Source organism: Theropithecus gelada, chromosome 10, assembly GCF_003255815.1.
Source record: "Theropithecus gelada isolate Dixy chromosome 10, Tgel_1.0, whole genome shotgun sequence".
In the NCBI taxonomy this organism is placed as follows: Eukaryota; Metazoa; Chordata; class Mammalia; order Primates; family Cercopithecidae; genus Theropithecus; species Theropithecus gelada.
In genome coordinates, this window is record NC_037678.1 from 73,306,310 (window position 1) to 73,330,359 (window position 24,050).

Below are 24,050 nucleotides of genomic sequence, written 5' to 3' on the forward strand. Positions count from 1 at the left end.
TGTGTGTAACTCTTCTTTATTTCCAGCACTCTTTTCTGCAATTTTTTTTCTCTCTGAGGACTGAGGCTCACACACATGTGCACGTGCATGTACACACACACCCACCAAGTCATCAACATCTTTCTTTTATTTATTGTACTGGAGGAGCAGGAAATTACACAGGCCTATTAAAGACTAAGCAAATTCCAAGTAAATTGCATAAATGGGATTTTTTTAAAGCACACAAAATAACTCTGAAACAATCTATCCATTTCAGAACATCATCAGATACCTGGGGACTGCACATGAAGAGATGTGTTCAGCAGCATCTTACACAAATTATCCAAACTCAAGCCTGTTTCCTCTCCTATCCAGTCCCATCTCCTGTACCCACAAACCAAAAAAGAGTGCCTGGGAATGAGAGAGCAAAAGAGAGAGAGACAGAGAGAGAGGGCTTTGATTGAAACCAAGACATCGGGAGGTCTCTGTCTATGAATCAGGGTTATTTGAATCAAGGGAACTCATTTGGCCTCAAGCACTTAATCATTTTATTCCTCTTTCTGGTTTTATTTTGAGACATTAAGAGGAAAGAAGCATCATGGGGACTGAAGAGAGCCTTTTTCTCTTTCTAGCTGCTGCTTCTGGAGTCCCTTACCCAATGCCCAGTGCATATGTTGGGCCAGATGGCTTGGACTCTTGGCAGCCAATTCAGCTGCTCAAGAACATGGTTGTGCTTAACTTCATCAACTTGACTCTGCTTCAGTTCACCATGGAGTAGAAGCATGATACCGATCAGTTTAATTAGTTTAATGAGGGCTGAGGGAACTGGTCCACATTTTGAGTTTGTTGCACAGAACAAATTGGTTTGCCTTGCTCCCTCCTTGATCATTTAAGCATTCAAGAGGCTGCTCTCAATCATTTCCTAAAGGGGTTTTCACTCGCTTCTGTAAGGAGTACCAACATGACTGGGAGTTCAGGAAGTCAGTTCTTCAAGAGGTTCTTTTCTGAACAATGAAGACTCAGAGTACACTAACTAAACATTAAACCCACTAGAAGACTGGACCCTCTGCTGTAAGGGTTCCTGATCCAATATAAGGCAATGTTTAAGCCTTGTACCTAAAGCATCGTCCCCAAAGTGGGGTGCACAGGAGATCTTTTGAGATTTGGGAATATAATGTCAGGATTTCTGTGTATGATTATTTATCTTATGTTAAAGCTCTACTCTTTGTTTATGATGCGTATACAATCTGCATGAGGGAGCATGCTCATATTTCTTCTGAGAGGGGCATGTGATTGGTTAAGTTTGGAGATCCTAGACCTACAGGTACAAAGAACAGGTCGCTCTGGTTCCCTGGAATTGAGGAGTCACGAGAACAGGTTGGAAGGACTGAGATCACAAGCTGCTGCTGCTGCTGCTGCTGCTGCTGGTAGTTTTAGAGTTTAGGCATCTGAGCCAAGCATTAAGCCTGTTGTGAGGAAGGGACATCCACCCTTCCCCATCACAGACCCCAGAGAAATCCCGTACTCCCAGGCAGGAGAGAGACAGGCTGGGCTTGGATATTTTGTACACAGTGCTGAGCTGAGCATGGGGAAGGGGCACATACAAGAGGATGAATGAGTGCACTCCAACCTGAAAAGGTGTCAGGGGATGCTCCTGACTCTACTCCATGATGAGAGGTGCTTATGCATCAAAAAGCTCTCCAGAGTAAGCATTCGGATCTTCCTGAGACCGAGTCACCACCTTGAACTGGCGCCGGAGAAAACCGCCATAGCGCTTCTGGTTGTCCCACTTGAGCTTGGGACGAATGCGCCGCAAGAAGCCCCCATAGCGTTTGTACAGGTCCTCGTGGCCCATGCTATCACCATCCCCCTCCCCAGCCACCTCTGAGCTCCTCTTGGGGTATTTGCGCAAAAAGCCCCCATAGCGTTTGACCTGCTCCTTGGGGTCCTCCTCAGTGAAATCGAGTGTGCCAGTCTCCATGGCACCATTGTTCAGCTGGGCATCCCTCATCAGCTCAGACTCTGCTCCCTCCCCAAACCCGCCAGAGAGACCCCTGAGCTTCTCCTCCAAGGTCTTGCTCAGAGTGTTCTCTGTTGAGATACTTGGGAGAAACTTGCTTTTCTCCAGCTCCTTCAGGAAGGACCCAGAGAGCTTGGCCAGCTCACTGTAGGGCCCTTCCTCAACCGACTTGCTCCCCAAGTCCCCCTTGTCATTGAGCCCAAGGGTGGAGGGGGTGAAAAAAGACAGAAAGCTCTGGCATCTCTCCCATTCATCAGAGGGCAGCAGGGCAGCCTGGCATTGCAGGGAGCAAATCTGTAAAAGACCCAAAAAGATCACAGTGGCAAATGATTAAAACACATGCACTGCTCTGCCCTAGGCTCCCCTGTCCAGTGTCTGACAAAATAAAAATAAGCACCACTGCTAAGCCCTGGGCTACCCATGTTCATACTCCTGGTGGTGCATAAAGGTAGGGGACTTTGTGCCTGTGAGAAAGAGAAGACAGACTTGGAGAGGTGAAATGGCTTTAGACCCAGGACACATGGCTGCGGGTGGCAATTGCCAGAATTGGAAGTAAGATCTTCCCGGAGTGTTCTGTGTGCTCACCCTTCCCCTTCCACGTCTGACTCCCAGACAGGAAACCCCACCTCCATTAAAAATACAAATTCTCTCCCAGGCTTCTGCAGGTGTGAAGCACGCTGCTAACTCTTGGTAAAGTAGGACAGAGAAGTGCAGAATGGCAGAAAATACACAAGAGGACACGGGAGGGTTCATCAGGCTTGGGGTGGGGGGCAATGGCATCACGTCATAGGGCCATTGGGAGCATTCAATCATAATGACGATGACAATAGCAAAGAATACTGAAACTTGAACCCAGGCCATCCAATGCCATGAGTCTTCATGCTTAAACACGGTGCTCTTTGAGATTGGGCATGGCCCATTGTGTGCATCTCTCAGTGACTAGAATTATGTATTAAATAACTTATTTTGCCAGGTACAGTGGCTCACACCTGTAATCCCAGCATTTTGGGAGACCAAGGCGGGCAGATCACTTGAGACCAGGAGTTTGAGACCAGCCTGGTGGACATGGCAAAACCCCATCTCTACTAAAAATACAAAAATTAGCTGGGTGTGGTGGTGTGCACCTGCAGTCTCAGCTGCTCGGGAGGCTGATGTACAAGAATCACTTGAACCCAGGAGGCGGAGGTTGCAGTGAGCTGTGATAGTGCCACTGCACTCTAGCCTGGGCAACAGAGCAAGACTCTGTCTCAAACAAACCAAAATAAATAACTTCTGGCCAGGTGTGATAGCCCACGCCTGTAATCCCAGCACTTTGGGAGGCCGAGGTGGGCAAATCACTTGAGGTCAAGAGTCTAAGACCAGCCTGGCCAACATGGTGAACCCCTGTCTCTACTAAAAATACAAAAATTAGCCAGGTGTGGTGGTGGGTGCCCATAGTCCCAGCTACTCGGGAGGCTGAGGCAGGAGAATCATTTGAATTCGGGAGGCAGAGGTTTCAGTGAGCTGACATCGCGCCGCTGCACTCAAGTGTGAGCTACTGAGTGAGACCCCGTCTCAGAAAAAGTAAATAAATAAATAACTTCTTTCACTATCTCATGGAATCACCTCCATTTTGCAGATGAAGAAACCTAGGCTTAGAGAGGGGGTTCCAAGGTCGTGGAGCTAGAAAGGGGCAGAATCAAAGTCTGTGTTCTGTCCCCATTCCCTTGGTACCTCTATTCCAGCCTTTCTGCTGTCATGGGAGAGACACGTGGGGGAGCTTAACTCAAAGCAAAGCCAACAAGGTGGGGCCAAGAGGTGCTAAGGCCCAGGAGAGGGGTCAAAGCTTTGATTCTGTCAGCCAGATCTTTGCATTTAGGGGTGGTGGAGACAGCTCCTCTCATGGAACTGTCTAGATTTGGAGGTGCTCATCAGTCTGGGAATAAGAAGCCCTAAAAAGTCAATCTAGGGCTGCTGACTGTCAAAGTCAGCACCACCTCAGCAATGACACTTCCTGTTGCCAGGCATCACTCTCCCTGGACACCTGAGTCTCTTGTCGTGGCCTGAGTGAACCCATGGTGGTGAGGTCTGGAGTGGGGATAGGAGATGGAAAACAGCAGCCCCTGGTGTCCAGGCCATCTACAGGGCAGGACACCCGCCACGCTGCACAGGTGGGATGGATCTACAGGACAGCACACAGCTGCCAAGGCCTGCAACCTCCCCTCTCTGGGCTCCCTCACCCAGGCCCCAGGACCTGGGCATTGAAGAACCTTGCCTGAAACCTACCAGGGGGTTGATGGGTTTGGGCCCATCCTGGGTCTTTACCGCACATAAGGAGCACCGCGACAGGCAGTCTGCGGTGGCAGAGGGGAACACGAGGAGGCAGGCAGCCAGCACCAGCCCCTGCCAGGTCATCCTGTCTCAGCAATTCCTGCTGGGGAGGAAGAAAGAGAAGATAATGAAATCCGTGATCACCCCACTGCAGGTTGTGTTCTGAGCCCACAAATTCATCTCTTTAACTCCTGCCCACAGCACTGCAAAGCATTCTGATTCCCATTCTACAGTCAAGAAAACAGGCCCAGGGAGGTAAAGTGGAGGCCCAAAGCCAAGGGTCAAGGAAGGGAATGAGCACCTACTGTATACCCAGAGCTTTCCTGTACATTCACTTCCAATCTGCACAATACTTCTTCAATGTGGGCTGTGTGCCAGTTTCATTCAACAGATGGGGAAGTTGAGGCTCAGAGCAGGGAAGTGGTTGCACACAGCTAGGAAGTGGACAAGCCACGACTTGCTCTGGGTCTTTCAGACTTCAAAACCCACTTTGGCCACCTGCCAAGCCAGAAGATACTTAGTTAAATGCTTTTCTGAGTTCTCCGAGGTCTTTGTCCCTGTGTCCCAGGCTGTCCCACATCAGTCCTTTCGGCTTTGTGAGAGCTCCAGAATTTTTCTCTCCCACTCTAGTACTGTCACTGATCTCAGCCACAGCTCCACCTTCACTCCCTCTCCCTGCTGGCCTCCCCGCCTGCCTCCAGTTCCTTCTTTGATTCCTCCTTCCCATTCTGAAATGCTCTTCCTGGCAATATCAATTCTGTGAACAGACCCATTGGGTGGGGTCAGGCCTGGCCCTTCTGCCTAAATGTCAGGGTACCCTCAGTCCCATTCCTGCAGTCCCACACTTCAGCTCTGGGCTTCAACCACATCAGCTTCTTGCAATCCCCTTAATGAATGCATCAGGCTCTGACCCACCCCCAGGCCTTTGCACATGCTGTTCCCTCTGCCTGGAGAACCCTTCATCTCCTCTTCTGTTACCTGTCATTTAGGTCCTGGATTAGATATTACTTCCTCCAGGCAGCTCTCCCTGATTGCCTAGGCTAGATGAGATGTTCCTCCTTTCTATTCTCCCAGCAGTGTGTGCCTCTTCCATGAAAATCGTCCATGGGAGTCTTCAGGTTTCGGTTCCGTGTCTTGTCTTTTTCTCTGAAGTGGTCACTCTGTTCCTCAAATATGCCAAGCTTGCTCCTACCTCAGGGCTTTGCACTTTCTGTTCTTCTGCTGCTGTATTTTGACCTCAGACTTCTACATCACTAGCTCCTTCTTTGTCATTAAATTAGTTGTCATACTGGCAGAGAGGCATTTACTGATCACTGTGTGTCTAATGAGGCTTCTTTGGGCTCTCTCTTACATCACCCTTTGTTTGCATCAGAACACTCCCACCTCATAGTCTCCTACTTATTTGATGTTTGGTTGTTGGTGGTGGTGTGTACGTTATGGTTATCACCACCCCAATAGAATGTTAGCTCCTTGAGGGCACAGACCCTGTCTTATTCTCTGCTGTATACTAGCTCCTAAAACCCTGGTCAGCACATCACAGGTCCTCAATAAATTCCTGGCAGATGAATTAATGCTTCATAAATACTCTGTTAAAAGTTATCTGTTTTGCTAGACATGGTGGCTCACACCTGTAAGCCCAGCACTTTGGGAGGCTGAGGCAGGCAGATCACTTGAGGTCAGGAGTTCCAGACCAGCCTGGCCAACATAGTGAAACCCCATCTCCTTTAAAAATACAAAAATTAGCTGGGAAGAGTGACACGCACCTGTAGCCCCATCTACTCAGGAGACTGAGACAGGAGAATCACTTGAACCCAGGAGGTAGAGGTTGCAGTGAGCAGAGATCGTGCCACTGCACCCCAGACTGGGCAACACAGTGAGACTCTGTCTCAAAAAAAAAAAAAAAAAAAAAAGGTTGTCTGTTTCATAGTCAGCCCTTTATAAATCAGATATCAAGATTCAGGGCCTTTATATTTGATTTATGAAGGCACAGTACAGTTCTTTCAACTGGAAGTGCCTAGTTCCCCTAAGACACCCACCCCACCCTGGTCAGGGGCTTCACACTTGGCCCAGCATGGTCTTTGTAACCCGACACCAACAATCTACTCTCAGAAATGGCTGTCCTCTTTTCCTCCAACTTCCCCATCCCTGCAAACCACCTTGTTTGCTCAGGTGTTCAGGGTGTTTCAAAGCTTTCACCCCCGGGCCCCAGAACCCCACGCTGTAGCCAAAGCAGGGTCTCTGCGTTAAAGCATGCAGTAGGCTCTCCCGCCGGAGCATGCTTAATAGTGATCCCAGTCACCATTTCTCAAACCCCTACTGCGCTAAGTTTTTCAATTTATCACCTCATTTATTCTTTCAGGGAAGTGGCCACTTCTGGTCTGGTGAATTGCCCATGTCCTACCTCGATAGTGAGGCTGGGGTGCAAGGCCTGTTCTGTTTGACCCCCTACACTTAATGACTACAATTTCTAGAGCAATTTCAATTCATTAACAGCTCTGTGAGATCCAAGGGACTTTATATACAAAGCCCCCACTTTATAGACAAGAAAACTGGTGCTCAGAGAGGCTTAGTAAATCTTCTGAGGTCACACAACAATTCAAGACACAAGCTCAGCTCCATGTGCCTTGCTTGAGGCTGGCAAGGTCTGCTCCCCTGAACCAGGGAGGCTCAGTGGAAAAGTCAGGGAAGCGGACTTGGGTCCATCCTGTGTCTTTCTCTTCTCCTTGAGTTTCTCTCACGCCCTATCAGCTGCGGACTGGATTACGTTTCCCCACCAGTGAGCCGTATAGAGCAGGCAGCTCATGTTTTCTCTGATATCAGCGATGGCGGTCTGGCCTGTTAGAAGATCAGCAGTGAATTAACCTACTGGGGAGGGGGTGCCTACCACAACATCTAACTCCTGGCTGAAGGCTTCCCACACAGCTTAGCTGCTAAGGTAGGGGACTCACTTTAAGATCTCTTTGTCTCAGGCAAAAATAGTGTTGGCATCCTTGTCTTTCATCCATTAACTTTATATTTATTGATAATTCTGGTTGGGTAATTAAGTACCCACGATGTTCTGAGCAATTCTCATGGATTAACTCACACATAGTCACAGAAACTCTACAGCATCGGTGCTATTGTCATGCCCACTTTACAGATGAGGAAACTGAGTTAAAATTCTAGAGCCTGCCAAGATTCTACAGTGAGTAAGTGGCAAAGTTGGGATTTGTACCAGGCTGTCTGGCTCCAGAGTTACCTTCGTAACCGCTGTATACTGCCCAGGCCCCTTCAGTCCCCTCATCTCCAGCCTCCAACTTCTCCCTCCAGGGTCCATCTCAACCTCCACCTGGTTCTGGAGTAGCCTCCAATCTTTCCTTCGTAGACACTTTCCACGTAGCAGCTGGAGGACCCTTCTGAAACGCAGATCTGACTGCACCTCTGCCCTGTGTCCTCTGGCTTCCAGAGGAAGCTTGTCCCTGTCACCAGCACCCCCAGGCTCTCCTAATACCGACAGCTGACATTTGCTAGTGCTCCCTGCGTGCCTGCCCCTGTGCTCAGAACTGTATGTGTCTTATTGGAAGGGGGTCCTTATGACAACTCCATAAGGCTGGGACTCACATTCTCCCCATTCATGGATGAGAAAATGGAGACACAGAAAGATCACATAGTCTGTCCAAGGTATCCCAGCAAGTACACACAAGTACACAGCACCCAGACAGATTGGATGTGAGTTCTGCCCATCCTGGGCTTGACCAAACCACCTGCAATTTCAAAACAAATGCTCTATGCACCCCGCCCTCCAAGCCTTTGCACACAGGGTTTCCTCTGCCAGGAACATCTCTGTCACGCCACTCATCCACTCCCATCACGCTTTGACCTGGCTAATTCTTATTCATTATTCAAAACTCAGCCTCAGTTGCCTCTTCCAGGAAGTGTGTCTGGATTAGTTCCCTCCTTTGAGATCCCACAGCCTCCTATGCTGGCTCCATCACGAAATGACCACTTACCTGTCTGAGTCCCTTATGGGCACATGGTGGGGGGAGGGGGTCGCTGAGGTGCGAGTGTGTTGTGCTTGAGGATGACAAAGAGGCCAGGGTGGATGAAGGGACGTAAGGGGAGAGACTGGGGTTGAAAAGCAAAAAGGTGGGCAGAGGACGGATAATGCCGGCTCTCACAGGCCAAGGGAGAGTTTGCATTTGATCTAAATGTGACTGGCAGACTAAGGAAGTTTGAGTGATGGATGAATGAATCAATGAATGAATGAATGGTGTCCCAGTACTTCATATAGGGCTAGAATGAGCAGGAGCTGCACACCAATTAGTTATGAAAATAAACAGGCAATATTTTAAAATTAGGAAATTTTACATTTAAAAAAAAAAATCTCAATTTTCAATTTGTCTTGAAAAAACAAAAGGCCTGGGGACATTGAGCCTGTATTTCAATATGGCAACAGTCACAGAGGAAGAGCCATGCTGCCCATCACCACCCGCAGAACCACCCGGGGCTTCCCTCACTGCCGAGTACCTGACAGACGTGTGAGTCTGCAGCCCCTGAATTACCCTCTCTAACTTGGAGAAGCAGCATGGGGTGGCGAGGACACAGCTGGTGAGAAAGGAGAGGTGGGACCGCAAATGCTTTCCTGACCCCGAAGCAGGATCAGCAAATGGTCAGTAATGTGGGCTCAGGTCTCAGCCCACCACTTACCACCACTTTAGGAAAATGACTTAGCTTTACTGTGCCTCAGTTTTCTCAGCTACAAAATGGGGCTAATAATAATGCTTCAGAGCATGGGCATAGGAATTAAATAAATGATCACATGTGAAGCACCTGGCATGTGCTTGAAGTACCTGGCACATAGTAGGTGCTTTGGAGAGTGGAGTATGAAGGCTCCAGTCTAGTCTTACTGGAGCTGTAGGAGATAGGAAAAGAAGAGGGCAAAAAGGAGAGATCATAAAGAGCTTGGCACACTGCAGAAATGAAAAATGCTGCTGCATGACTCACTGCCGTGGACAGAGGGCCTGCTGGGTGTTGGTCTGGGCTGAGTGCCCTTCATCCACGATCCTGTCAACCCAGCAACAGTCACCAATTCTCAGGAGGCTACTGGGAGCCAGGTTGTGCATTACGGCTTTGTACATATTAGCTCCAATCCTCACAGCAACCCCAGAGGTGCATGTTTTTTTAATATCCATTTTACAGAGGGCCAGACTGAGGCTGAGAAAGGGGAACTTGCTCGTCTAAGTTCACCTGGACTCATGAATGGGGGAGTTGGGCTCCTGTCCAGATCCCTCTGGGTTAAAAGACGACCCTAGTAGAGATACATTCGCCCTCACAATTTCACAGGTGATCCTATTTCCTTCCTTTTATAGGATAAATACTTTACTGAACAATGTCAGATGGGCCCCGGGGGAAGCATTTCGACCTTTCTGATGGGGATTTGCCAAGGAATGGAGCTGGGAAGTCATACATAAGAGAGAGCCTTGCCTGCCTATCATGTCTGCTTAGGGATGGGCCAAGGAGGAAAGGAACTTGGTCGATCACCGGGATGAGAAGTAGGAAGCAGGCCCCCTCGGTGAGCGGGAGGCGTGATGTCAGCGTCTCACCCTGATGGAGGGCCTGCATGGTGTTCTTTCACAGACTTGGCCGAGGACCCGGAGGCCGCACAAAGCAAAGTCCTTTGCACTTGGCAGTTTGTGAAGCTTTATCTCAGCCGCTACCTCAGGTGCTTTGTAACAGCCCAGTAGGGGAAAGAGGGGCTGTTGGGGCAGTGGGGTGATTCTCCCCTAACAGGAGTGGTTGTTTCAGACTCACCAGCCTCCCTAATTGCATCAGCCAATTCCTTCCGTAAATCTCTTTCTGTGGATAGGCACACCTTGTTGGTTCTGCCTCCCTGGAGAACCTTGGCTAATGCAACACCCATGCTCCGTTGTTTGCATCTATGTCTGTGGTTGTTTTCATGCTGCAAAAGCCGTGTTAATTGTTGAAACAGAGACTGTGGGGCCCAGAAAGCCCAAAATATTTACTCTCTGGTCCTTTACAGACAAGGTTTGCTGACCGTACTTTCACTGGTTTTATAAACATTTTATGGTTCTAATAGTTTTAAGCTAACTTTCTTGAGTCCTCAGGCATGTGAACATATTCTCAAATAATAAAACATTTTTTATGTCTTGCTAGTGGATGGATCTCTCACCAGGAGGTCAGGTAGGTTTCCCGATGGAAAAGGCAGGAGGCAACTGGCCCTGTTCTTCAGCCCTGAGCCCTTTCTAGTTGCCTGGGCTGCTCTCCGCGCAAATACTGAGAGGACCTAGGGAGGCTTGCCGTGGGATTTTCCTTTCCCTTGAGAGGGAAAGGCATGGGCTTTGCGGTCATTTGGTACCACCTCCTCCACAAGCCTCACAAGCCTCAGTCTTCTCATCTGTGAATGGGGTATATCATCTTCCTGCACTGAGACAGCACCGCTTAAAGGGCCAGCACAAAGTAGACGCTCTCTTCACCCAGGGCCCAAAGTTCCTTGAAAGGGAATGATCTTTTTGACCTCTTGGCTCCTCGATGATATTTCTATATTGTAGTCAGCTGAGGGCTCAGAGGAGCCGCAAGCATTTTTATTTAAAAAGCCAGCACGGAATAATAATGGCTTGATTTAACATCGCAACTATCTCTGTGAGCACTTTAGCGCATATGATTATCCCTATTTGATGAAAGAGGAAATGGGAAAAGGTAGAAATGAAGTCACTTGTTTAAGGTCACATCATGAGTCAGGAGGGAAATGGAAACAGAACTCCAGCCTCCCACACCCGAACCATGACTCCCACTAAAGAGATGGCATTGTTTCAATGACCCTGCAATGACAACCATCCTAACAGCCAGCAAGGACTGAGACGCTGCTCTGCACCAAGCACCGCGCACTCCAGCTGCTTCCTGTGGACGCTACGGGGCAGGGGCTCATATTACAGGCTTAGGATCCAGATGGGAAGGTGAGGACCAAGTGATAAAGTACCTCTCCGCGGCCACAGAGCATGACAGAGCTGGGACTCCGAGTCCATCGCATTCCCCATTTAGGGTGTAACTCTGAGAAGAGACAAGCTCTTCGCTATCCACTTTATCTCAATTATTTCTCTCTTCTCTTGAAGAGAATCCAGTGGGTTGGGAACTACGAGTTCTATTTCCAGATGGGGAAAACAGAGGCTCAGAGAATCTAAAAGACTGGGCCAAGACCAAGAAGCAAGGAAACAGCAGAATAAGATTTCAAAGTCAGTCTGCTGACTCCATGCCACAAACCATCCTGAGGCCTAAATATGTCTCAACTGTCTTTCGGATAACCTCCCAAACTCTCACACTCCTGATGTTGAAACCATTTCAGGAACTTTTACCCCACACTCAAAAGTATAAAGTTCACCCTTGTGGGTCTCCAGGAGGTTGGCAAAGGGAGCCCCTGAACTTGAAACAGTGGTGCCTCTTGTTAGGTGTTAGCGTCATAACAGAAGACGAATGATCAATGAGAAGGAGGCTTGGGTTCTGAACAGAAAGTAAACCCACCCTTTAGCCTGGCAAAGATCAAAGCACAGAATTGGACGAGGGTCCCATTTGGTGGTCAGCTGCATTTGCTGTGCAGAGACCAGAGGGAAAGATGGCCTTGCAGGCGATGGTCCTGGTGGGATCACTCACTGCATATTTAAAAGAATGTTTTTCAAGAGCAAGGCTTGCATGGAACCGCCACCCTTTTTGTTTTCTGGTGCAATTAAGGGATGGGGAGAAAGGCAAAAAGAGGATGAGCTAGAGAGATATGGAGATGAAGAGACAGAGAGAGAGAGAGAGACATAAAAAGAGTTAGAGACAGAGACACAGAGAAAAAGACATGGGCCCAAAAGAATGGCAGAGGTGAGACCTGCACACACAGAAAAAGAGACCAAGATACCAGGAAAAAGCAGAGAGAGGTGGAGGACCATGTGGGAAAAAAACACAAGATGAGACATACAGATGGGGAGAGGACAAATAGGAATAGAAGGGGAGGGGATGAGGAGGAGGGGAAGAAGAGGGAAAAGAGAGAAGGGAAGTGAACAAAATAAGAGAGAGAAGTAGGGAGGGAAAGAAGATTTTGATTCAGGATGCTGACCTATTGTGTGACTCACAAACACCAATTCTCTCCCTCCTGCTGCTCTCTGAGTCTGCCCTTTGTTCCTAGGGACCAGTGGGCAAGAGACCCTGCCACATAATAACTGCTCAGTAAACCATTGTCAAGTTAAATCAAATTGTCCAGGAATAGGACAGGGACCAAATGGCAGTTCAAGCCAATGCATCAACAGATTGCTTCGGTGCATATGTCTGCAGCTTGTGGCCAACTGCTTTGGCCAGTGGGATGACCTGGATGGACTCCGGGAGGAGCCCCCTGAGCCAAGCCATGTGCCTCATGGACCTGGGCCATTGTCCTCCTGCCAGAAGCATCAGTTTGGATCCAGCCTGGGAGGGACTAATGAGGCTGCGCTTCAAAGCACTAACAGACCTCACTCCATATCGAGCGTCTGATCCTGGGCTTACCTGGGTGTCTCCAGCCGATGTTTACTGCCTACCACAGTGGCCAGCTCTGTCTCAGTGAAACAGGTTTATCACTTTGTCAGACCCAGCAAGATTAGCCAACAATTGCGGGCTGAGATGAGTGAATACGGTGAGAGAAATCAGCTGTGTAACCACACTTTCTCAGGCATGCATTGAAATCGAACCAGTAACTATTGATCTCTCTTACCATGATGGAAGAGACCTAATAAATACAATTGTGCAGGAATGGCCCAAGGAGGTGGGTAGTGGGAGGGGGAGTGAGGGAGTGTCGATCAAAAAGAGACGTCATGATCCTGATGCAGCAGATGAAATAAAAATAAAAAGTCTTCTGTTGGGATGGGGAGGGGAAAGGAGCACCAGCCCCGCAGATGACGATTTTAGATGTTAGATCATATTTCCTGGACATAGCACACAGCATGATGGAGTGGGATGATCAGCGATATGATAATCGATAGAGAGAAAGGTCCAACCTCACCACTTTGCAACAGTGAAAATCTGAGCAGTCATACCAGTATTTATTGAGCACCTACTGAATGCCAGGCATATTGCTGTATCCCGTGGAGGCTTGCAATAACCTTAGGAGGTGAATATTATTATTATTCTCATCATACAGGTAAGGAAAGTGAGACTCAGGGAGGGACTGCTACTGTTCCAAAGTCACACAGTAAGTGAGTGGTAGGATCTGGGATTTCAGCCCAGCACTGTTTCAGGTGTTGTGAGACACACGTGTAGATGACAGATGGAAAATTCCTGGCTCCCAGGAGTTACTTCAAGAAACCTTAACTCCTTCCACGTGTTTTAAGATGGCAAATTTCTCAAATAGCCCCAGAGCCGATCCCTTTGCCTGCTCCCTTAAAATGTGCTGCTTTCTGCCACAGAGCCTCGGGAACCAGTGTGACATCCCCCTCCCAGCTGCCAACAGAGACACATAGGATTTGCCTGCCACCTATCACAGCTGGGGCAAAGCAGTGGGCTTGAGATCCCGTCAGTGAACGCAAACCACCCCCAGGCAGCATAACTCACCGGCTTGGGCTGCTGCAACAGCTTCCCCCACGCAGATCTCAAAGCCTGGAGATAAATGACCTGCAAAAATAGAACAAAGGCAAGGTGTGGTGGGACTGGGGGGAGGAGAGGAAGGGAAAAGAGAAGGAAGGTGCCACAGCAGGGTGGGAGTGAGGCCTGGGGTGAGAAAGAACAGAAGAGGATGGACACTCTGCAGTGCTTTGCAATGGATCTCGACTGGGATGCCTGTCAAATTAGAAAGGCAAGCCTTGTGTATTTCAGCAACCCTTGGAAGAAAGATGATAATGAAGACTTTCAGTCTGTGGGAGGGGAACTGAAATCAGATCCAATAATCGAAAGAGCTTGTTTCCCCTGGGAAGCCTGGAGACTTAATTAAGTAATGTTTGTAGAGCTTGAAGGGATTCTTGGATCCCCAGAAAAAAGTAAGCAGTTGCAGAATTTACTCTTCAACCTTGGAGTAGTCAGCAGGCTTTTCTTTCTTTCTTTCTTTCTTTCTTTCTTTTCTTTTTTTTTCTTTTTTTCCCAAAGCTCATCAGCTTTTTGCTAGAATCAAACTTTGAGACCCGGTACTTTTCTGAATATGGATCTCTGGACCAGCGAGCAAATGGCTTTCCCTTTGAGCTTCCTCCTGGCCTTGGACTCCTCTGGCTGTAATTAATAGGGGAGCAACAAGTCCTTTCCAAGTAAAATTGACAAGCAAACGCCTGCTAAGCCTGGGCCTCCTGGCTTGTTGTCACTCCCTTTTCCCATTCCCTTCCAACGAAACACCCCCAAACTTCATCCTGTATCAAATTCCATCGAAAGAAGCCACTCAAACCAGCACGCTGTCAGCAATTAAACACAATCCGAAAAGAATGAAAAGGCCGAAACTGGCTGTACATTGATGTACATGTTATCTGATAAATGCCAGAGCCTTAGATCTCATTAATGTCCCCAAGCCCTTGTTCTCTAAGTCCAATGAGAATCATTGACCTTTAAAATCACCCTGATTAGTGAAACCTCTCACTTCTCCCACCCAGGGTGTCCCATTCCCCCCAGATCCTGGGAATGGCATGGGAACTGCTGTGTGGGAGACTGCAAGGGGAAGGAGACCCTGGAGCTAAAGCCATAGTGTGGTCCTCTTGGGAGACAGCTTACCACCTGTTTAAGCTAGGACTGTGCAGAAAGGGAGATTCCAAACAGCAGTCTCTCACTGGTCTGGCTTTTGTGAACTAGCCTCCTAACTGTAACTACCTTTGCTCCTTTGCTAGATAATCAGACCCAAACCTAAAATCCCCAGCCCGAGCTCCCACCATCTCTAGGTCCAGAGGACCAGGAATAAGCAAATAAAACCAAGAGATAGAATTCCAGTGCCCCCTCTGGATATTACCTGTGCTCTGCTTTGTCCCTGGGCAGCTTCTGGCTGAGCAGGTCGGAGGTGGCAGGTGGCCGGTCCAAGGCTCAGGGGCCTCCCTGACTCCGGCTTGGGAGGAGGTGCTAAATAGGCAGCTGTGAACACCACCAAAGCCCCTTCGAATGGCAGTTCTGGTGCCTCTTCCCCTCTTTTATGGACGAGAGCCTCCCCTGTCGCTCAGCCCTTGCTGAGCACAGGCTGCTGGGAGCCAATGGGGAAGTGGCTGAGAGCAGTCAGAGCGCAGACCCCCAGGCCCTTCAACTCGAACTCCCTGGGCCCGACACAATAGGCTTCTCTTCGTGACAGGGATGTGGAGGAGGAAGGCAGCCGTGTTGGGGAGGGGGGCGGATTCTGGGTGTAGTGCTGTTTGTCACTTGAAATCCGGCCACTTCAGTATTTGATGCGTTTCTAGGAGAGTGTCATAGAAAAAGAAGACAGGGAAGGACAGAGACAGAAGAGTTAGAGAAAGAAAGAGAGAGAGAGAGAATCAGAAAAACAGAGAGAATCAGAAATGGAGAAAGAGGCAATGTCGGACCTAGGGAGTGTTACAAAGGAGGGGAGAAAGAGAAAGAAAAACAGAGACAGAGAGTGGCAGAGATAGGGAGATGGGTAGAAACACAAGGAGAGAGGGACAGAGCAAGAGAAAAGGAAACCAATCGGGAAGACAGTCAGACTCAAAACACACTGATCCACAGATAGACAGACACGGAGACAGACAGAGGCTGAGAGAGTCTTCTGATCATAGAAGACAGTGGGGAGATGACAGCCTAGTCAGCAGGCACGTGCGTGGCCCGGTGTTGTGTGCCGTGGCAACTCTGTGTTGGCTGGTGCACGCGTGTGCTGGAATCTTTTTGTGTGTACATTTGCCTGCAAACAGCATTCAGCTCTGGTACATGCCTGAGCTGGTGCCAGGCACACTAGCCCTGGCAGAAGCACAGCTCTTCCCCGACAGCCAGGAGCTGTAGTTTAGTTTTCTTTGGCGGCAACACAAAATGAATAGCAGGAAAAACGCCTCAAAATATGGGCTGCAATGTGCCTCAGCACACACTCTGGGTGAGAGACGGACCCACCTAGATATACCCTTGGCCTGGACCAGTAGCAGCTTGAAGGTAGCACTCCTCACTGCTACAAAGATCTTCCAGAACATAGGGGCCTCTGAGTTTGGAAGAGAACATGCTTCTCTTCTCAGTCAATAGCAGACAGTTTGTGGTGGGAGGCACAACTATTTCAGAAGTCTGGCAGGGCCGCCCATCTTGTGGGCACCTGGCTGTACCAGGCAATTAGCTAGAGTCGTCAGATTTAATCCTCATGACCTAGTCAGTTGGTTAATATTATCCCCATCTTGCAGATGAGAAAACAGAGGTTTGAGAGCTGAGAAACTTGCCTAAAGACACACAGCAAGTCATCTAGCTAGAATCCAGTCAGGTTGACATGTCCTCCAAGTTTCTGCCCCATCCCTTGCCTCTCCCCAGGTTTGAATCTGCCCACACTGAGGGCTGGGGCCAGTTTCCTTCTCTGGGACTCAGCCTCTCCATATACAGGCTGTGCTTAATGACATTTAAGATGTGAATTTGACTCAGGTCTGCCACTCACCATCAGGGAGACCTTACACAAGCTGACAACTTCAACCTCTAATTGCTCATCTGTACAATGGGGACAACAGTATCATGGGGCTCTTGGGCTCTTGAGCTCTTGTGAGGGTGAAAGGAGGATGTGTCAATAGCACTTAAAGCAGCTGGTATGGAGCGAGTGTTCTGCTCCCATCGTTCCTAATAAACCACATCACTCCAGCTCTGATGCAGCAGGTTCTCCGGGGCATCCTCCTCTCCCTGCACCTGGCTCATTAAACTCTCACATAAGGGGGAAGGTAGAAGGGGCTGTTTGCTGAGCACTTACTATGCCTCAGACATTTCCACGTGCCATCACATCCTCACAACAAGAAAACCTGTGGTGTAGATCTCACAATGCGTCCTCAGATGGAGAAGGCAGCAGAAGTTCAGAGAGCCCCAGTCACCCAGGGAGGGAGGAGGAACAGAGACCCATCCCTCAGGTCACTGCAGCCCCGCCACACTCCCCTCTGGACCCACAGCCTCACTTTCCTTCTCCTCCCTGTCTCCTCTTCCCGAGGCAGCACAAGGGGTCTGACTGGCAGGTGCAAGCGACTCCTGGTGCCCTAAGGGCAAGCCCCTGCCCAGTGTGTGATAGCCAGTGCACAGGGTCCACAAGCACTTGACCACATCTCAGGCTGGCTTCTTGCATGGTGCCAGAGGACACGGGTGGAGTCTATTTGTTGCCACCCCGGGAATCTGGGAGCCCAAGAGTGAACGTCTTCTTCATCCCCAAGGCCAAAGCCTCACTCCAGCTGCTCTCTATCCTCATTTTTCATTTCCTCCTTCTCCTAATCTCTGTCTCTATAAACTCTTGGCAATAACCTTCGAATACACGGAGACTCTTAGAGAGGGAGTACAATGGCTCCCATGGCTGGCAATCAGCAGGCACTGGAAGAGCAGAGAAGCAGGGGCCTCTCCTGACTGTTATTCACCAGAGGGAAGTCGGGGCGGTGAGAGTAGAGACACTCGTGGATAATCCTCATTAAGCCATTGATGTTTAATATCCTTCACCCCCTGAGTCTACTGTCGCCTCAAGAGCAAATAGTTCCTGCATTTGCTTTTCCTTTCCTTCCGCAACCTCCTTTACACACACACACGTAGGAGGAGGCCAGGAGCAGCCTTCCTCCTCAGTCTTGGAGAACCTTGCCATAAAGCTCACCCTCTCCTGGGCTCAGTGATGCACCAGTCATGGTGCCGGCCCTGTGGGCAGCAGCCTGGGGGGTGGGTACCATGGCTCAGCCAGACTCACTTGGGCTTAGATCCCGACGCCACTGCTTCCTCACTGTGTGACAACTGATGGATACTTCACCTCTCTGAGTGCCTGAGTCATCTTCTGAAGACAGGAGGATGCTGCTACCTTTTATACAGACGTCAGGGCTCATTCCAAAACTCTAGCATGCTCCCTTCCCTGCACATCCTCCGTGCACAACCAGTCTTTACTGCAGATCTCGAGGTGGGCAAAAGGCAAAGAATAAAGAAAAGGAAATACTTAAAACAACCAGTCCTCAAATCATTCCATTAAGTAGGATTCAGGAAGCACAGGGTGGAAGATGGAAAAGTTACGAAACAAAGCCAGCATTTCTGAAGGGCTGTCTGCTACCAGGCTCCATTGTAAACACTTGACACGGATCAACACCTGATTCTCCCCACCATTCTGCCATTAGATGCAATTCCTGCCCCCACCTTACAGAGAAGGAAACAGAGGCTGGGAGAAGTTAAATCACTCGCACAAAGCCATGTAACTAGAAAGTGGCAGAGCACAACCTGATCCCAGGCAATCCGACTCCAGGCTTGTACCCCAGCCATGAGCTGCACCGCGTCTAGGCTTCTGCTCCCTGCTCTGCTTCATGCACGGAGCTCTGTGTGCGTTCTCTATTCCCCTGTCGGCCTGGAAAAGTGGCGGCAGGCAACATGGATCACTCAGGAGGACTTCAGTGGAATTAAGTTCCGGTCCTCTGGTCAGCATCAAGTCTCCCAAATCACTTTTCATGCTACAATGTGTCCAGCGTGAATGTCCACACCGGGGCTGGGTGGGCGAGCGCGTGAGAGACTCCCACTGCCCAAGCCATCTTGTTTGTGCCTCGCTGCTGCAAGAAGGAGTCAGGAGCTGTGCTCATTCTCTCTCTCTCTCTCTCTCTCTCTCTCTCTCTCTCTCTCTCTCTCTTATTCTTTTTATTGAAACATCCCAATGTACCATTCTCTGTGCTGAGTCCTTAGGGCTTAACATACCACACACAACTTTGCCCTCTTTGTCCTCACCATCCAGGTTGAGGAGCAGATATAGGAACAGCCACTCACAGCAGTATGGCAAGTAGGGGCTAGGAGGCCTGGAAAACTGTGGGAACAGAAGAGGGGCTCCCAAGCCAGTCTGCTGAGGAGATGGGAGAAGGCTTCCTGGAGAAAGTGAGCATGAAACTGAGGACTGAGGCACAGGTGGGAGTTTTCCAGGCAGAGGGCAAGAAAGGGCATCTTGGGCAGAGGGAACAGCTCAGGCAAAGGCCTAGAAGCAAGAAGAGTTGAGTGGGATGGTGGGGGAGTCACTCTTGACTCCCCTCTTTCTCTTGCCCTGACACCTCCTCAGCACATCTTCACTGCCTCTGGCTCTATTGCCTGGGCCCCCAGTCGCTGTCACTTCTCTCCTAGATGGCTGGCTCCTGCCTCTGCCCTTACCCATCCTAGTATTCGCTCCTCAGCAGCCAGAGAGATTCTTTTAAATGCAACTCAGTCCAGGTGATGTGGCTCATACTACTGTAATCCCAGCACTTTGGGAGGCTGAGGCAGGTGGATAACCTGAGGTTGGGAGTTCAAGACCAGCTTGGCCAACATGGTGAAATCCTGTCTCTACTAAAAATACAAAAATTAGCCAGGGATGGTGGTAGGTGCCTGTGATCCCAGCTACTTGGGAGGCTGAGGCAGGAGAATCGCTTGCACCTGGGAGGCAGAGGTTGCAGTTGAGCAGAGATCATGCCATTGCACTCCAGCCTGAGTGAAAGGAGTGAAATCTTGTCTCAAAAAAAAAAAAAAAAGCAACTCAGATTGTACTTCATCCCTGCTTAAAACAATCCAGTGGTTTTCATCTGACTTGGAAGAAGGTCCACATGCCTCATTTGGAGGGTCTGCTCTCTGCTGACCTCCTGTACTCCCCACTTCCTGTAGTTGCCCTGGCCTCCCTGCTGCTCCTCAAACACACCAAGCACGTTCCTGCTTCGGGGACTTTGCACTTGCTGTGTCTTCTCTGAGGAACACACTTTTCCCCATATTCCTTCCATCACTGCATCTGGTTTTGGGCTTAAACGTCACTTCCCAAAACAGGTCTCTTCTGCAAAATCTATGTTCTATCCCTCTCCATCCCTCACCTACCTCTGTCAGTCTCCACAGCAATTATCCCTCCCTGATGCAATATATGTATTGGTTTATCTGATTATTGCCTGTTTCCACTGGTGGAGGGTAAACTCTAGGGAGGTAGGCCTTTTGTCTTGCCTGGCACATTGTGAGTGCTCAGTACACATTCGTTGAGTTAGTGACTAAAAGAACAACAAGTGGTTCAGTGTGGCTGGAGCACAGAGTGAAAGATGGGAATTGGAGAAGTCACACAGGACCCAAAGGCCAGGTCAACACAGCACTTTATCTGAAGCGCGTTTGGAGCTGGAAAAGGTTGGCAATGGCTCTCCATGTGGACAGAGAACTCAGAGATCTGGAGGGAAGTTACTCAATCATTTAATCTGGCTCATGAGCATTTCTTGTTGCTCTGGTGCTGGTGATTCAGATTCAAATCCAACATGATTCCTACGCTCAACAAGCTCACAGTCCAGTAAGGGATATCTGTTGTCATAAAACGCCATGGAGTGGGTGCAAAAGCAAAGCAATGCAAGATACGAGGCAGCAGTGATGTACTCTGTCTGGGGATCCCTGAGTAGGTAAACTCTGAGGTGGGTTTTGAAGGATTAATAGGAGTTTGCCAAACAAAGATGGGTCTCCTAATGCATCTCAAAGAGCCAATGTCAAGGAAATGGAGACATTGAAAACTTCATGTGTTATGACTGGAATGTAAAATGGTACAGTGCTATGGGAAAAAAAATTTTGATGGTTCCTCAAAATGTTAACCATAGAATTACCATATGACCCAGCAGTTTCATTCCTACATATATACCCAAAATAATTGAAAATAAGGACTCAAACAGATACCTGTACACCAAAGTTTATAGCATCATTATCATCATCATCATCACCATTAATTTAGAGACAGTGTTTCACTCTATCACCCAGGTTGGAGTGTAGTAATGTGATCACAGTTCCCTGTAAGCCAGCTTATTTATTTATTTATTTATTTATTTATTTATTTATTTATTTATTTTAGGGACAGGATCTCATTATGTTGCCCAGGCTAGTCTCAAACTCCTGGCCTCAAGTGATCCTCCCACTTCAGTCTCCCAAAGTGCTAGGATTGCAAGTGTGATCACCATGCCCCGCCTATACCAGCATTATTCACAATCAGCAAAAGTTAAAAACAATCTGAGTGTTCATCAACAGAAGAATAGATAAACGACATGTGGCAGATGCACATACAACAAATAATTATTTAGTTATAAAAAGGAATAAAGTTCGGATCATGCTACAGCTTGGGCAAACCTTGAAAACATTACGCTAAGCGAAATAAACCAGACGCAAAAGGACAAATACTGTACGATTCCACCTCTATGAGGTACCTAGAACAGGAAAATTCAGAGAGAAAGAGTAACGTTTATCAAGAGCTAGGCGGAGGGGAAGGGGGGAGTTATTGCTTAAATGGCCGGGAGTTTCTGCTTGGGGTGATGAAAACGTTCTGGTAGTAGATAGTGGTAATGGTTGCAACAGCATTATGAATCCACCAAACTACCCACTCCCAGTGGGCAAAACGTCACCTTCTCTCCTATTTTGCCTCAGCTGGCAGCACAACTTCCACACTCTGAGCTAATAGACATTGTCCGTCTACTTGGTGCCCATCACTCTGCTAGTTCGTCTCTATGTATTATTATTTCATTTAATCCTCATAGCAAATCAACAAGGTAGGTGCTATTTTTGCCTTCATCTGCCAGAGGAAGAAACTGAACTTAGAGAGGTGGCCAGTTGCCTGAGGTCATACAGCTCATAAGTGGAATAGACCCCAAGTTCCTCTGACTGCAAAGACCATGCTTTGCACTACTACCTCACAGAGGCAAGCTGAAACCCAAAAGCAGCAAATGCATACATGCTATTATCCACCGAGAGTCACCCTGCGCCAGGCAGAACACTAAGAACAGGGATACATGATCTTTAGTAACCTCTCAGTAGCCCAGTTAGGCAGACACTGTAAGTTCTACTTTGCAGATGAAGAAACTGAGACACTGAGAGGTGAAATGACTTCCCAAGTAGCACAGCAGGACAGGGACAGAGTCAGGACTCACATCAAGGTCTGTATAGCTCCAAAGTCTGTGCCCCTTTCTGCTTTGTCACATCCACCCATGATGCTCCTCTGTCCTTCCTAGCCTTCTGGGACCAAGACCTGAACAAGAATTTGACCAGCACATGGTAAGGAGGGACACCTGTTTACTGAGCACCTACTATGTTCTAGGTCCGGACTACAGGCTTAACATTTATGATCATGTGTCTGGAACATGCACCTGACCTCTGCTGCCAGTCGAACAAGAGGTCAGTGGCAGGACTGGATGCCTGGTCTAGATTTCACTGTGTAATAATGTGAAATGCTTTTAGCCCCCTGAAAAAATAAAAAAAATAAAAAAAACCTTACATCTCAAATCTAAAAATCTAAAAATCACTAAAATCTAATCACAGCCTCCACACATCAAGTCTCTGCTGGTGCCAGACACATCTCCTAAACTATCTCATTTAACCCTCACAACAACTCTACGAGGTAAATATCATTAGCTCCACTTCGTAGATGAGGAAACCGAGCTGAGGGCTCAGTCACTTGTCTGAGATTACACAGAATGTGTTATAGCTGGGATATAAACCCCAGTCTGTCTGCCTTAAAAGCCAGGGCTCTTTTCACTCATCAAGCTACCTCTCAAACACCACCAGCTCCTAATTCCTCAGCAGCAGCCTGGGCATCAGCAAGAGGATAGACCTGCCCAGAGATCCTGGGTATTTGATCTGAAATAAGACGCCTCATCTAAGACCTGCTCCTCATCATCCCATGAGCCCCATAATGTACCTCACTCCGAATAATAGCTCTGTATGCCAGGTAAGTTTCTTTTTGCCAAAGGGGGAGTTAAATTGCTTTTTTCTCAGTCATAAATCTTACAGTTTCTCCTAAATCCTATTGAGCTGACAAATTGTGTGGCCTTTTCTTTTTTTGTTGTTTCTTTTTTTTTTTTTTTTTTGGCACAATCTCAGCTCACTGCAAGCTCCGCCTCCCGGGTTCACGCCATTCTCCTGCCTCAGCCTCCCTAGTAGCTGGGACTATGGGCGCCCGCCACCATGCCTGGCTAATTTTTTTTTTTTTTTTCATTTTTTTAGTAGAGACGGGGCTTCACCACGCTAGCCAGGATGGTCTCGATCTCCTGACCTCGTGATCCGCCCGCCTCGGCCTCCCAAAGTGCTGGGATTACAGGCATGAGCCACCGCGCCCGGCCAAATTGTGGCCTTTTCTGTATTAATTCCACAAAACACCTGGAGTATGTATTATAGGCCAGGTTTTCTGCTAAACACTCAGCTACATGACTGAGATGACCCAGTTCCTATCCTCTGGGGATCACAAGCTGGCAGGGATGATAGCAAGTAAACAGTACTTCCAGTAATTTCAGCACCACCTGGACAGGGCTGAGATACAGGTATGGATATACAGAAGTACCCAGGCTAGTCTGTTCAATATGGGAAGTCATCCTGGAGCTGGAGACCAAGGCTGGGTTTTGAAGGCTGAGTAGAAGTGCTCCATGGTGATCAGAAATGGTTCTGTGCAGCCGAAAGAAATCATCCAGGCTTTTTAAAGCAAAAGTTGATTTAACATAGGGGATAAGGAACTCTAAAAGGTGCTAGGGAGGGAAGGTGCTGGAGGAGTCAACAGGGCCTCCGTAAATGACTCCCAGAATGCTACCTGACCAACCAGGCATGCAATCAGACAGTCAGGCAAACGGGAGACCACCCCTGCAAATAGTGAGTTCAAGAACTTACTGTCACCCTTGGGTCCAGGGATCTGGAAGCTGCG

The 24,050-nt window shown here is 48.6% G+C and overlaps 2 protein-coding genes across 6 annotated transcripts in view; one reads left to right on the forward strand and one right to left on the reverse strand.

Annotated features, from left to right (window-relative positions):
• Nucleotides 1–24,050, forward strand: part of LOC112632490 — a 60,161-nt gene that overhangs the window by 31,157 nt on the left and 4,954 nt on the right. The gene's annotated exons all lie outside the window — the stretch shown is intronic.
• On the reverse strand, nucleotides 110–16,080 carry PDYN (prodynorphin). 5 transcript variants are annotated; one of them, XM_025399871.1, is made up of 4 exons: nucleotides 15,002–15,063; nucleotides 13,865–13,924; nucleotides 4,265–4,412; nucleotides 110–2,293 (listed from the first exon to the last, which is right to left on the reverse strand). In XM_025399871.1, exons 3-4 carry the CDS (start codon nucleotides 4,391–4,393, stop codon nucleotides 1,661–1,663), a joined length of 762 nt encoding a protein of 253 aa, XP_025255656.1. In that variant the 5' UTR covers nucleotides 4,394–4,412; nucleotides 13,865–13,924; nucleotides 15,002–15,063; the 3' UTR covers nucleotides 110–1,660. The 5 variants fall into 5 exon arrangements, with proteins under 5 accessions (XP_025255656.1, XP_025255657.1, XP_025255655.1 ...); XM_025399872.1 differs by lacking the exons at nucleotides 13,865–13,924; nucleotides 15,002–15,063 and adding an exon at nucleotides 15,234–16,080; XM_025399870.1 differs by lacking the exon at nucleotides 15,002–15,063 and having other exon boundaries at nucleotides 13,865–14,087.

What these genes read in the sequence shown, in the direction of transcription:
- PDYN (XM_025399872.1), bottom strand. Translation starts at nt 4,393, where the DNA reads ATGACCTGGCAGGGGCTGGTGCTGGCTGCCTGCCTCCTCGTGTTCCCC. An exon ending in CCAAACCCATCAACCCCCTG is followed by an intron (nt 2,294 to 4,264) that starts GTAGGTTTCAGG and finishes GGTCTTTTACAG; the next exon opens with ATTTGCTCCCTGCAATGCCA.